Source organism: Juglans regia, chromosome 5, assembly GCF_001411555.2.
Source record: "Juglans regia cultivar Chandler chromosome 5, Walnut 2.0, whole genome shotgun sequence".
In the NCBI taxonomy this organism is placed as follows: domain Eukaryota; kingdom Viridiplantae; phylum Streptophyta; class Magnoliopsida; order Fagales; family Juglandaceae; genus Juglans; species Juglans regia.
Genome location: NC_049905.1, coordinates 4,324,181 through 4,337,581, shown reverse-complemented (window position 1 = coordinate 4,337,581; position 13,401 = coordinate 4,324,181). Strand labels below are relative to the sequence as shown.

At 32.9% G+C, this 13,401-nt stretch overlaps 2 protein-coding genes across 4 annotated transcripts; both read right to left on the bottom strand.

The window, feature by feature from the left end:
- Positions 1-2,702: 2,702 nt before the first annotated feature.
- LOC109019930 (ABC transporter I family member 6, chloroplastic-like) lies at positions 2,703-7,539 on the bottom strand. Of its 3 annotated transcripts, XR_002000848.2 has the most exons (8): positions 7,107-7,536; positions 6,895-6,945; positions 5,526-5,747; positions 5,081-5,203; positions 4,714-4,890; positions 3,912-4,042; positions 3,729-3,790; positions 2,703-2,924 (listed from the first exon to the last, which is right to left on the bottom strand). XR_002000848.2 is itself a non-coding variant. In XM_019002321.2 (7 exons), the coding sequence occupies exons 1-6, from the start codon at positions 7,419-7,421 to the stop codon at positions 3,956-3,958; spliced, it is 975 nt and encodes a 324-aa protein (XP_018857866.1). In that variant the 5' UTR covers positions 7,422-7,536; the 3' UTR covers positions 2,703-2,924; positions 3,912-3,955. The 3 variants fall into 3 exon arrangements, 1 of the variants encoding a protein (XP_018857866.1); XR_004801556.1 differs by having other exon boundaries at positions 3,729-4,042; positions 7,107-7,539; XM_019002321.2 differs by lacking the exon at positions 3,729-3,790.
- A 4,793-nt stretch (positions 7,540-12,332) lies between these two features.
- On the bottom strand, positions 12,333-13,401 carry LOC109019927 (chlorophyll a-b binding protein of LHCII type 1-like). The gene has a single exon (XM_019002310.2). The coding sequence runs from the start codon at positions 13,313-13,315 to the stop codon at positions 12,512-12,514; it is 804 nt and encodes a 267-aa protein (XP_018857855.1). The 5' UTR covers positions 13,316-13,401; the 3' UTR covers positions 12,333-12,511.

The following is a 13,401-nucleotide window of genomic DNA, read 5'->3' as shown; positions in this document are numbered from 1 at the left end:
ATAAATAAGTTATGGATCCAACCGTTGAGCTAAAGCAATAGCACTATAGGCCCACGTGGCAATACAGTCCAACCTCGGGGCCTCTAAACAATAAGGGAAAGAGCATATGGGCCCATCATTTCCTTCTTTTAATTTTTAATTTTATTATCTCTAATAAATATTATATTCCAACTTTTCATTTGATTAATTAACCTATCAAAACCCCTTGATCAATTTAAGTTATTTAAATAGTTTTAATTTCTCCTTTATGTTTCTCTTTTACATATCCTAACTGTTTATCATTTAGATCCGAGTATTTTTTAAATAATTGTAAAAGTCTCAACATATATACCTTAAATTATTATAGAGTAATGCTACTTATCGTCTCGATTCTCATCATCATCTCTTCATCTCATGATGTGACATTAGATAATTAAATACTATTTATTATATTTTACTTATAAATCTATCATCTAATATCACATTATGAGAAGATGATGAATAAAATTATAATAATAGATTTTTTCATTATTATAATAAAATAATTATATTATTATTTTAAAAATAAGTAATATTACTCTTGAAAAAAAAAGTAATATGGATTATACATAGAGTCTTGCTAGGTACGAATAATTTGACATACCAAATCACGTACCAATACTGATATGGTTTTCTCTATTGAAAATAAAAATAGAAGAAGAAAAGTTTTGAAAGAAAAATATAGTCATTTGTCTCATAAAAATCATTTACGTCTCAATTCACACCGTTTCATTAAACAAATACCTTACATGTTAACATCAGTGCGTGATTTGATGCGCGAAATCACTTACATTAAGATTTTTCCTTATAAATATGATACCTAATTATTTCTTTCTCCAATATAGATTTAGCACATGTTTGGGCATTGTTAATATCCATTCATGTGTAATGATAGCCCTTAAAAAAAAAAAAAATTGGCCTCAGCTAAAACAAATTGTTATTTTTTTTGCGTTTTTTTATAATAAAGTCTACTTTTTATAAAATGTTTATTCAAGACTTATATATTTAGAGCGTGTACATGTCATTACACTATCCATCCATAGCAAATGAATTTTCCATCTACAGTAAAAACTTTTTCACAGCTTCTTCCCAAACATGCAAGTTTAATCAGGTTTTCGCCCTTGCATTTCAATTTCATCATCAATTATCAGTTATAAAAAATTGTGATGTAAAAATATTACGGCCGTTTGGATATTTAAAATATTTCAATACATCTGTAAATAGTAATAAAATAATTTAAATTAAGATAATTTATTGAATTTTGAAAAAAGAGAAATAAATTATTTAAAAATATTATAAAATTAAAAAAATGTTTAAGTATAATTTTTATTTTAAAATTTAAAAAATTAATATTATTTTTTATGTCTTGTTTGAAAATTTGAAAAAATTAAAATGATTAAACAAAAAAGTTAAAAATTTAAAATTAAAAGTATTTTATATTTAAATGATCTATGAGAATGAAATATTTGACAATACTTAAAAATAGTTGTATTGTCAGACGGACCCAATCTCTCGTTTGGATGTTGAGTTCTTTATGAATAATAGTGAGTTGAGATTGTGGAGTGAGTTTTATGGAGCTCACCTAAGAATAGTTTAAATGTATTTGGATATTAAGATGAATTTAAATATATTTATGAGAAGTTAAAAAAAATTGTAAATCCTACGTGTAAATATGTGTTGAGTTGAGAAATATTGTGGACCCTACATGTAAAGAGATTTTGAGTTGAAATGAGTTTAGTGATTTGAAAGTTGGGTGTTTGAATATTAGACTTAACTTAAAATTAAACCGAACTAAATTGATTTCAGTTTAGTCAAATTTCTAAACGGGGCCTTAGAGCACTCTCAATGGATCTTGTAACAATGTAAAATACACTTTTCTTTAAAATATAAAAAAAGATAGCCAAAAGTCTCTTTCATTGGATCATCTATTATATTTCTATTTTACATTCAATTACAGTAAATCATCTACATGTAGAGGTTAATGTTTATTCCTCTAAACAATTTTGTATTATTTCTTTCTCATTTCATTAATTTTTATCTTATTTTCATTTTAATCATTTTATCACTTGCACCTCTCTTATCTCTCATCTACTCTATAACATTTTGTTTATAGTCCATTCGACTTTTATGCATGCATAAGTTTTGATATTGTTAATAATAAATGCATGTATTTTTTTTTTATTTTACTCTTTTTTAAAGTAATTTAAAATATTACATTATATATAAAGAAATATTGAAAATATCAATATATAGGATATATAGAGAAATATTTGAAATATATGAATATATGATATGGAGAGAATATAATATTTGAAATAAATAAAAAATTAAAAAAATTAAAAAAAATATAATATTTAAATAATATAAAGAAAAAATATATAAGTTAATATATGACGTATTATAAAAGTTAATATATAAAATATAAAAAAATGAATTTTATTGATGTATTTTAAAAAATATGATAAAGAAGCGACATGACCACATGGGCACCTTTTATTACCCATATTGGCAACCTTGAAAAAGGTAATTACACATTCCCCAGACGGTGTACAAACACCACACTCAAGTCCAACTTTTATATTTTTCCGATAATTTTTGGCTAAAAAACAAAATTTATTTGTTTTAAAACTTGGTTTCTTATAGGGTAAGCAACAGGCTTGTAAAATAAAGTACTTCAGCAATCAGCCATCCCCAATAAAATGATTCTCAATCAAAATTTCTTTACCCTGCAGCAAGGACTTGGGGAAAAAAAAGAGCCTAAAACTCAGATGATAGTCTACACATAAGCATCATGAGGTCAGGCTGTTGCATCTCGCAATTCTATAAACAATATGTTGCCATGATTCCGGATGAAATTGCCTGTGATAAATTCTTCACCTTCCTAACCCTCAGCGATGCTGTAAAATCTGCAGGAATGAAAGAGAACTAGTAAACAAGTTTTGAAACTAAGCATATGCATATTCAGACTGATTGCCCCCAAGTGCACAAACGTTTAGAAAAGGGGGATTCAAAGTTTCATTTTGATTTTTGTATACCTTTTGTATGCTATCAAATTAAGGGTTAATACTTTGTAAGTTTTCTAAGGCCGTCTAAAAATATGTTAGGCCCCGTTTGGTTGTTGGATTGCACTGAGATCAATTCAGTTCAGTCAAATTTTAAGCCGAGATCCTAACATCCAAACACCCAACTCTCAAATCATTAAATTCATCTCAACTCAAAACCTCTTTACACGTGGGACCCACAATCTTTTTTAACTCAACACCTCTTTACACGTGGGACCCACAACTTTTTTCAAATTCTCATAAATATATCTAAACTCTTTTTAACATCCAAATACATTTAAAATCATCTTAAGTGGGTCCCACAAAATTTACTCCACTATTTCAACTCACTATTATTCATAAAGAACTCAACTCAGCACAATATCCAAAAGTTGCCCAATGGACAGAAATCAGACCCGTTTAGAACCGAAGATGTGGAGTCATGTGGCACTCGACCTGGCTCTCAACATTTTGAGCAAGACATGAGTAATGAAGATGTTCGTTTATAATTTGAAAAAAGAGCTAGGGGCCATTGTAATCCAGACTTGACTTTCCTTTACCAAATAGGACATTACAATTCTTGATCCTTTTCTCATTTTTTCTTCTGAAAAAAAAAATTGGAAAAAGAACGAACAATGTGCTAGTGTCAGCATTTCTACACGAACATACCTGAGCATAATCTGACAATATTCAACACAGATCTTGTTAAGGCCCATCTAAAAACAATTGCACTGATGCATGTAGCATGAGAAAATATTTAGGAGCCTTAAGATAAATAAAGCGTGACTTCCAAAAGAACTGGTATTAGAAAATTTGAAAGAAATATAGCTGACAAGAGTATGGTTGATTTACTTCTAATACCGCACGAGAGTATGCCAACATCTAATTGCATGCACTCATGATGCAGAAATTGCTTGGTAACCTTCGTCCTCCAGAAGTTTTGCTATTGAAATGTCCCCCGTCTTCACAATTTTCCCATTCTCCTGAAATCCAAGCATTCAAAAACATATACTGATTAAATGGTAACGTCGATACAGCATCAATAAGTATCTATTTAGAAACTGTTTCAATAGCAAGAGCAGACAGGAACCAAAATTTGATTTATGACCGTATCAAATGATCAATTCTAGAGCAAGGTTTGAAACAATAAAGTGCTGAAATAATTTAGAATGCAACAAGATCATAATAAATGGAAAGAAAAACTCCTATTTTTCAATTCTGATTGAAACAGAAAGGACTCCATTCTTGGTTTCGTCACATTTGAAGATGGTCCACCATCTAGAAATTCAACATTGCTTCTACTGAGCCATCACCTAGTTTATAGCAAAGACCAAACTTAGGGCTGCAGCTAATACTGGAGGTAAGCCAGCCAGGGCTCAACTTGATCCACAACCCATCCCAATCTCACTCAATTATCTATGCTCTATTTTTTTTATTTTTTTTGAAACAATACATTTCATGCTATCTTCATAAAATCTTTGATACATGCCATGCAACTAGTATAGAAAGACCATGTAAAATTTTACAAAAGAACCTTCTTTTTTCTTCACGAGATAGGGTTAGGCACATGCCCCAGCCACTCCTCCCCTTCTCCTGGCCAACTCCATACCCAAAACAATACCCAGTAATTCTCCAACATCCTCAAACGACTTACCATGATGTGGATAAATGTTGGCCTCACAGAATTCAAAAGACGTTCATAATGGGTAATCATCAATAGAGAATTCTTTTGAGTCAAAAGCCCATTTACTGCTTCTGCTACATCTCGAAGTGCATCAACATCCAGTCCAGAATCAATTTCATCCAAGATGGCCAAATCCGCACCCAGAACCTGGATATAAAAAAGAGATGGAATAACTTTGAAGACTGAAGATCTAAAAGACTTAAGAAGCTAGGGGGAAAAAGACATTCAAATGTCAGAGCCAGAGTGGGGAAATAACTTTCCCACTGTTAATATTAGAAAGTAACATTCAGGTTACGGTAGCAAAATAATAAGATAAAATAGCAAACAATATTCGTACTGCAAGCTGTAAAATTTCATTTCGCTTCCTTTCACCGCCACTGAATCCTTCATTAACATTTCTATTGAGAAAGTCTGCCTTCATCTTTATGAGTTCAAGCTTGGGAAAAATAAAAGCATAGAACTGCAAGGACAAAACAATGTCAGTGATTGAATCTGTGAGTAGCAATCACTAAGCAATTTCGAACAATCTTATGAATCAGAAACAGATCTATATAGTCATATAAACACAACAATGCACATATGAGGCAAAGGAAAATAAGAAGTATATCAAGAGAAACGACTTGTAAAATATACACACGTCTAAGCTCCATATTTGGTCAGCCAAACAATCATTACCAGTTTCCAAATTGATTATAGTACAATATATGAGGGAATAAGACATAGCCAAATTAATTTTCTCTATCATTGAAGGGGTTTAACAAGGAGATCTGATAATTTTAAACCTCAATCGGTCCGAGCTCTGGCTGACTAAGTTTTCTTCTCCGAGCATTATAAGCCATATTCAGAAAGTCAATATTGTTCACGCCAGGAATCCCAATAGGGGACTGGAAGCTCATAAAGAGCCCAGCAAGTGACCGTTCCTCTGGTTCCATGTCCAGCAAATTCTCCCCTTTGAACACTACACTACCCCCCGTAACTTCATAATCTGGATGGCCAACAAGAACCTACAATGTATGAGATCTCATTCAGCTTTCTTTGTGATCAAGAAAGAAGGAAGTTGGTAATTTCTCTGGGTAATTGAAAAAATAATAATAACAGTTTCTTAAAATGAATCGTTGTAAAAGACACTAGGCACAGTCTTAAAACAATGTTTTCTTAAGTCAACATAAAGCATGGGCACGGGACTTTATATAAAATAGCCAAATGCATAAACCAAAGCTTCCATCATTTTAAATCACTGGATCTCACCTCCTGCACAATCTAACGCCATGGTGGAAATACAGAGTTGGTGATGCGAGGTTGAATGCAGTCTTAACCATCTGCTATAGGCAAATATCAATCTGCAGCTACATGGAATGCAAATCAAGGAAGTCTACCTAAAATTGATTGTGGAAGCTTCTCTAGTTCTCAAAATCTATACCTACAGATGCACGCGAGCAGTGGTGAATTGCTAGAGATTTAGGCCCCATTTGGATAGTGAGATAAGATGAGATGATTTTAAATGAAAGTTGAATAAAATATTGTTAGAATATTATTTTTTAATATTATTATTATTTTGGGATTTAAAAAAGTTGAATTATTTATTATATTTTGTATGAAAATTTGAAAAAGTTGTAATGATGAGACGAGATGAGATAAAACCGTTTTTGCTGTGTATTTTGCAGGAATCTGATGGACCCCATACACTATCTATTCACTAGAAGAGGAAAGGAGAGAACCTCAATATTCTTTCAGAAGAGAACCTAAGCGAATGCATACACAATATATTCTTGCAGGGACCAGATGGGCCCCATACACAATATATTCTAACGATGGTGCTTTCTAATGAGAGTACTTTCACTAGAAGAGTATGGTAGAGAACCTTACTATTCTTTCAAATTTTAATTGAATTGGGAATGAATTAAAGCGGGCAGAACGCAAACTCAAAGTGGGAAACTTCGACAATTATCTGCTTAAACTTGTTCAGGCTACTTGTATATTCCACGTTCAATTCTTTCTTTCTTTAGCCATGCGAATGGAATAGGTTTCTACCTCATCTTCTTTTGTTCTTAGCCATGCGAATGGACAATACCGTCTTGTGTACAACTATACGCGTATATCTGTAAGTTTTGTACTCCTATGATTCAATGATAGAGATTACGAAGTTCTAACCTTTGCCAATGTGCTCTTCCCAGAACCATTCTTCCCCATAATTGCGTGAACCTACTCACACGAAACATACCATCATTCACAAAACACACGTTAATTAATCAATTAAACACAGCAGAGAAGACATTTTAAAAAAAATTTAGAAACACCACCATCCATATTTTTAATTGGGGAACCGAATAAATAATATTAACCGTGGAGATTAACCGACCTACCTCTCCTTCATAGATGGCGAGGTTAACGCCCTTGAGAATTTGTTGCTTGGATTCTGCTATCACAGCCTTCAGGTCCTTGACTTCGAGTAGGAGCTTCTTCTCGTCTTGGATAGAGGAATTTTTGGGAGATACAACGGCGGAGAGGGAGGCGTTCACGGCAGTGAGAGGCCGCCGGTGGCTTGAACGGCAACATGGGTTGCCGAGACTGGGAGGCGTAAATTGGAGCGAGTTGGGGGGCAAAAACCCAACAACTGAAGAAGAAGAAGCAGCAGCTAACGGTGGCGGGTAATTGGGGCAACGGACGGATAGAGCCATCGGAGAGAAGTTGGATACAACGGTACTGTGTATGCGAGGGTGAGAGAGCGAGGAGAAGAGAGCTGGGAATACTCTGTACTGGTCGGGTTTTTTTGGTTTGCTTACGGCACTCACGTCCGATTCCTCAAATTTTTTTATAAATTTTAGTTAAAAAAGATACTCTTTATAATCTTATCTTAAATTTTACTTATTTTTAAAAAATCTTCTACATTTCATTCCCTATCCTTTCTCTATTCTATTAAAATAATATTCTTTTATTACTTTTTTATTACTTTTTTCTCTCACTTCCATTTTCAAACTTAACTATTTAATATTTTTTCTTATGTTTTGAACTATTATTATTGTGAATATTTTAAACAAAAATTTAAATTATTTTTTTAAAGGTTTAATAATATTTTTAAAATTATTATTTTTATATTTTAGTAATTATTTAAATTATTTTTAAAAATATTATTTAAAAGTATAATAAATATGAGTATAAGAGAAAATGTAGTTGATTGAAAAAATAATTTATTTTATTTATTTGAATAAAATATTAATAAAAAAAGATTTAGGGGATGAATAGTGATTTCCTATATTTAGGGAACCACTGTTCATTTCCTAAATCAAAATCTTAAAATAGGGAATGGGATGGGAGGGAGTTTTTGAACTTTTTTCTAAATTTTTCCCTATAATTTAGAGATAATAGTGATATGGAGAATGGGATGGGGATACTCTTATTACATGGGCCTGACGGCCCTGACCCATACATCTTTTTGTTTTTTATTTTTCATTCTCATTTTTTAAGAAATTATTTTTCACTCATTTGGAAGGGTTAATATATTTTTAACCCAGTGTGCAGAGTATACTGTTGACGTTTAAGATTTAATTTATAAGATTTAAATATTAAATATTATTTTTTAAATCAAATTATATTGTATAAGCACTTTACTAAATATGCACTACACATTGGTCGAGAATATAATTTTTTCTCTTAGAAATCTTTATTTTCTTTAAAACAAAATACACTTGCAAGTTTAAATATAGAAGATATAGAGACCTGTCGCATTAATTAATATATAGTATTTTATTTTTTTCATAGTTATAGTGAATCTATAACAAGTTGTGTATTTACATACTACTTTGTAAATAGCAAAACTATTTGCATAATTAATCCCAAAAAATTGTCTATAAAAATAGTATATGGTACATACTTGGTCACTCATTTTTTATCACCTCATGCACACGCTAAGTTATTGACTTCAGTGAGCACAAATCATGAACACTATCTCTTTTTTATCAAGTGGAGTGGATAAAATATCAGAATGGCTTTTCAAGCCCAGTCTAAGGTTGGAGTCTCATCAGGAGGAAAGGAAGGAGGGGATAGAAGGTTGATGAATAATAGTGTGTCGATAGAGAAAAAGATGAGATGTGACATAAATGAAAGATTGGCAGTAGATAAAAGGAATGGACCAAACAACTTCAGGGGGACTTCTCCCATACTGCTATTTTCAACTTCTCCAACCTCGCAACAAGAGCACCAGTGAGAAGATCTCTACCAGAAATAGATCATCAACCTTCATTGTACATCAAGGATATGAGATCATGAAAGACTATAAAACAATCATATTATAGTGGATTCTCCCCAACGATTCGTGGACGTAGGCAGGAGCGAAACTGTATACAAGGTAAGGGTTATCGCCCCCCAATTTTTTTTTAAAAAAAATAATAAAGTATATAAATAATTATAATTTTTCTTTATATAATTGAAATTGCCCCACCAAAATACTCAAGTCTCCAAAACTATTACTGAAATTGTCCCCCTAATACTCAAATAGGCCCCGCTTTAACTTTTCATTTAACCTAACACATTTAGTCTAGACTCTAACAATTAACTTTTCACTTCACCTAACACCCTTGAGTCTACAATACTCAAACACAGAAACACCTTCACTCTAACTCTAGACTTTAGTAATCTGACATGCTACTAAGTACTAAATGAACACAATTTTAATTTGAACAATTCTGACAATGACAATTACACAGGCTACACAACCTTTGGCATAGGATTATTTTGACAGTTACAATTTACACGGTTATTCAATCCATCAATCCATCATTGATACCTCTCTCTTTGTCTATTACACAACGTTTCTTTAAGTTTTCTTTTCATTCTTTACAACATTAACGCTAGAGTCAAAGCACAGTTGCACAGATCATAGTTTTCAGTTGATTTTTTCTTGAAGCAGTCTCCACCAGTAATACTAGATTTACAGTTCCAGGTATGTTAATCTAAACATGTAAGATGATTTATAGACATATATTTTTTATATATAATTTTATGATGTATGATTATTGTTTTTTATATAGTCACGTGTAAAGAACATATATTACTTACACTCACATATACCACACACTTTGTCAATCGCCCCCCAAACACAAAATCCTAGTTCCACCCCTGGAAATAGGCATTATGTCAAACCACGTAAATATGTGCGTCTTTATCTCTTTTATTTTTTTTGCACTTATTTCTTGTTTACTATCACAGATATACATACGGACATTGTACAACTGTACCGGAGTGCCGTCAAGGATTCCAAACCATACCGATCGAGGTCCAAGTTGTCACCACAGGTTGGGAATGACTATTTCTCTCCTCCTGACCTATTATGCAGTTTTTCAACATTAACACCGAGTTTTAGGTATATAGTGGGAGAGACGAGACACAATACTTATTGAATATTACAAAACCCACTTAAGAATTTGTATGATTTTTAGGATATAAGGAGGAAGAGAAACGGATGCATGAATATATAATAAAGAGACAGTTTTGCTAAGTAATCATGATGAAATCCTTTTAGCCTGTAAATAGTTTGATAATAATTATTATTGTGCCTAAAGATCTTTTGAAGAGTATCAATTGCTTGATAAATGTTGTAAAAGTTATTTTATGCATTGATATCTATTTCGTTTATTAAATATTTTATTCATATATTATATTAAACTACATTAATTTATAAATTTATTTTTATAAAAAAATTTATATACATGACATTTATCATGTTTATTATCTTTTTACACATCTATTTATTTGTGCAAATTTCTATATAATTAACCATAGATACATTTAAGTTGATACCAAGAATATGATACTTATTATCTTTCTAATCAAACTTTTTTATTATAGGATATTAATAATTGATAAATTTAACTAAATTTTAATTGAAACTAAATTTTAATTGAAAATTTTTAATTATTTAAAATTGAAAGATAAATAACATAATAATCAGGGCTACAACCCGAACAAAAATAGCCGGGTTTATACCCGACCCAAAACAACATCAATCTAGGATCAGCTGATCCGATCCGACCCGATCAAAATAAAACCGGGTCGAACCCATATGACCCAACTACGTCTTGCACTGTGGAAGAGGAGAAGAGGGGAGACTTGATGGAAGCATTTGAAGACAAATCCAAGGTGTAATTTCTTAGAAAGACTAATAATGCTTTTAAAATAATAGAAATATTTGGTTTACATAGAAATCTTACACAAAAAAAAAAATTCTAAATTAAAATATGACGCAATATAATTTTACGATACAAAGAGATTTACAATCTAATAAATCACATAAAATCATGCTAAGTTTTTTATATAAAATTTATTTTTTATTTTTAAGACAATTGAATAATAAGCAAATTTTAGACAAATTGTTATGTTATTCGATTATTATTGTTTTATAATGTGTTTTTTAGTAAGCAATATTGATGTTTCAATCAAATTCCCTCTGTGTCAGATTGGCCCAAATTGTTAGACCTCTAACAAATTAGTTCCTACCATCATGATCTGCCACGACAGTACCCTTCACTTCGATTCACAAGTAAAATGTTTATTTATATAATTATATTATTATTATTACGGAAGATCCATAGGTTTAATTAGGTCTGCTAATGATTAGCTTCTGCAATTAGTTTTAAACACTTGTTTATTGGTGGGATGCTGCTTTCATAAATCATAACCAAATGAAGTTAACAAGCTGCATGCACCAAAAGATCTTGTTTCTTCATAACCTCCCTCTCTTTCTCTCTGTGCCTCTCTCTTTGTGCATATGTGTGATCAGAGGCCTCATACTTCTCTTATTGGTGAAAGTTTACATTTTAAGAGTTTAGTATGCCATTTAATTATATTCTGAAGCAAAAGAAGAAAAATGAAACAAGATAAGTGAGATAGTTGCTGGATATTGAATACCGTTAGCAGTAAGCATGAGCAGCACGTTCTTATTAATAAAAAATTAATTCTTAACAAAAAAATAAATAAATATAAACTAAGCAAACGTGCAATGCACGCTGCTTTCACCTAGTGTATATATATATATATATATAGAGAGAGAGAGAGAGAGAGAGAGAGAGAGAGAGAGAGGTGGTGATTAATTTTGTTGATTTAGTTGGACAAATGAAAAGTCTATCATTGTGGGTTCCAACTCTATAAATAAATTATGTGTGAATAATAACAACAATAAAACTTCATTTGTTCACTGTCAGGAAGGGAAAAAAATGTAACTATTGAAATGATTTGTTCATGAAATTCTGTTCTTTTGTATTTTTATCTTCCTTTAGTTGCAGTTCATCTCATCTGTGTCTTGATTTAACAAATGCTGCTACATTTCTGGGTAGATGAAGAGTTTGGACGACATTAATCTGCCAACATGTCAGGTTATGCTTTTACTCATTGTTATAGAATTTATGATTCAATTGCTGTAGTTTTCTGTTGCCTTATCTTTTTGTTCTGTGTCTTTTCCTGAGACTCCTGCGTCCAAAGTATATTATCTAGCAGAAGGAATAGGATCCTTGAAATGTAGATGATCCTTGTCCCTAGCAGAATGCAGGGTGATCTCGAACATGCATTTTAGTGTATCACAGCAAAGGATAGAACACTGAATTAAATTCAATACACAATAAAAGGATAGATGCCTGCTTGAAAAGAAATTGTGCTCTTTTAAAACAAGTTTTACAAGTACATTGTCCAGTGTCCACTGGTTTACATCAGCAGTAGCATCGAGCTAATTTCACACCACTTGCACATACAACTTTCACTCCAAATCCAAGAGCTTTCCTCACTTTCCAGGGACAAAGTTTGTGGCATATGCCCAAGCATTGTTGTTGACAGGGTCGGCCAAATGGTCAGCCAGGTTCTCCAGTGGTCCCTTTCCAGTCACAATGGCCTGGACAAAGAACCCAAACATGGAAAACATGGCCAATCTCCCATTCTTGAGCTCCTTAACCTTGAGCTCAGCAAATGCCTCTGGGTCATCAGCAAGGCCTAATGGGTCAAAGCTTCCTCCTGGGTAGATTGGGTCTGTCACCTCACCAAGTGGCCCACCTGCAATACGATAGCCCTCAACTGCACCCATTAAGATCACCTGTGTGGCCCAGATGGCTAGAATGCTTTGTGCGTGGACAAGGTTTGGATTCCCCAAGTAGTCCAACCCACCTTCACTAAAGATTTGGGCTCCGGCCTTGAACCAGACAGCTTCACCGAACTTGACCCCATTGCGGGCCAAGAGTTCGGGGAAAACACAACCAAGAGCTCCAAGCATGGCCCATCGCGAATGGATCACTTCGAGCTCACGGTTCTTAGAGAACGTCTCAGGATCGGCCGATAGCCCAGCAGTGTCCCAACCATAATCACCTGGGAATTCTCCTGTGAGGTAGGATGGGGGCTCACCAGAGAATGGGCCCAAGTACTTAACACGATCGGGTCCATACCATGGGCTTCCAGATGAGACAGGCTTGGGTCTGCCCCCAGTTTTTCTCATGGTTACTCTGCCCTCACCAAGGAGTTCAGATGAGGAGGGAGTAAGCCTGACAGCTTGGCCAGCTAGAGAAGGAGAGGAGAGGGACATTGTTGAAGCAGCCATTGGTATGAAAAGGAAGTTTTACAGCTTCTAAACAATGGAGGGAGGGACTGATGTTTTGAGGGTATGATAGTAGTAGTGAGGATGAA

Bases quoted from the DNA above. Each gene is read 5' to 3' on its own strand.
- LOC109019927 (XM_019002310.2), bottom strand. From the start codon at position 13,315: ATGGCTGCTTCAACAATGTCCCTCTCCTCTCCTTCTCTAGCTGGCCAA.
- LOC109019930 (XM_019002321.2), bottom strand. From the start codon at position 7,421: ATGGCTCTATCCGTCCGTTGCCCCAATTACCCGCCACCGTTAGCTGCT. The intron at 5,748-6,894 runs GTTAGAACTTCG...CATACATTGTAG, and splicing joins GGAAGAGCACATTGGCAAAG to GTTCTTGTTGGCCATCCAGA. The intron at 5,204-5,525 runs GTTTAAAATTAT...TTGTCCTTGCAG, and splicing joins CAGAGCTCGGACCGATTGAG to TTCTATGCTTTTATTTTTCC.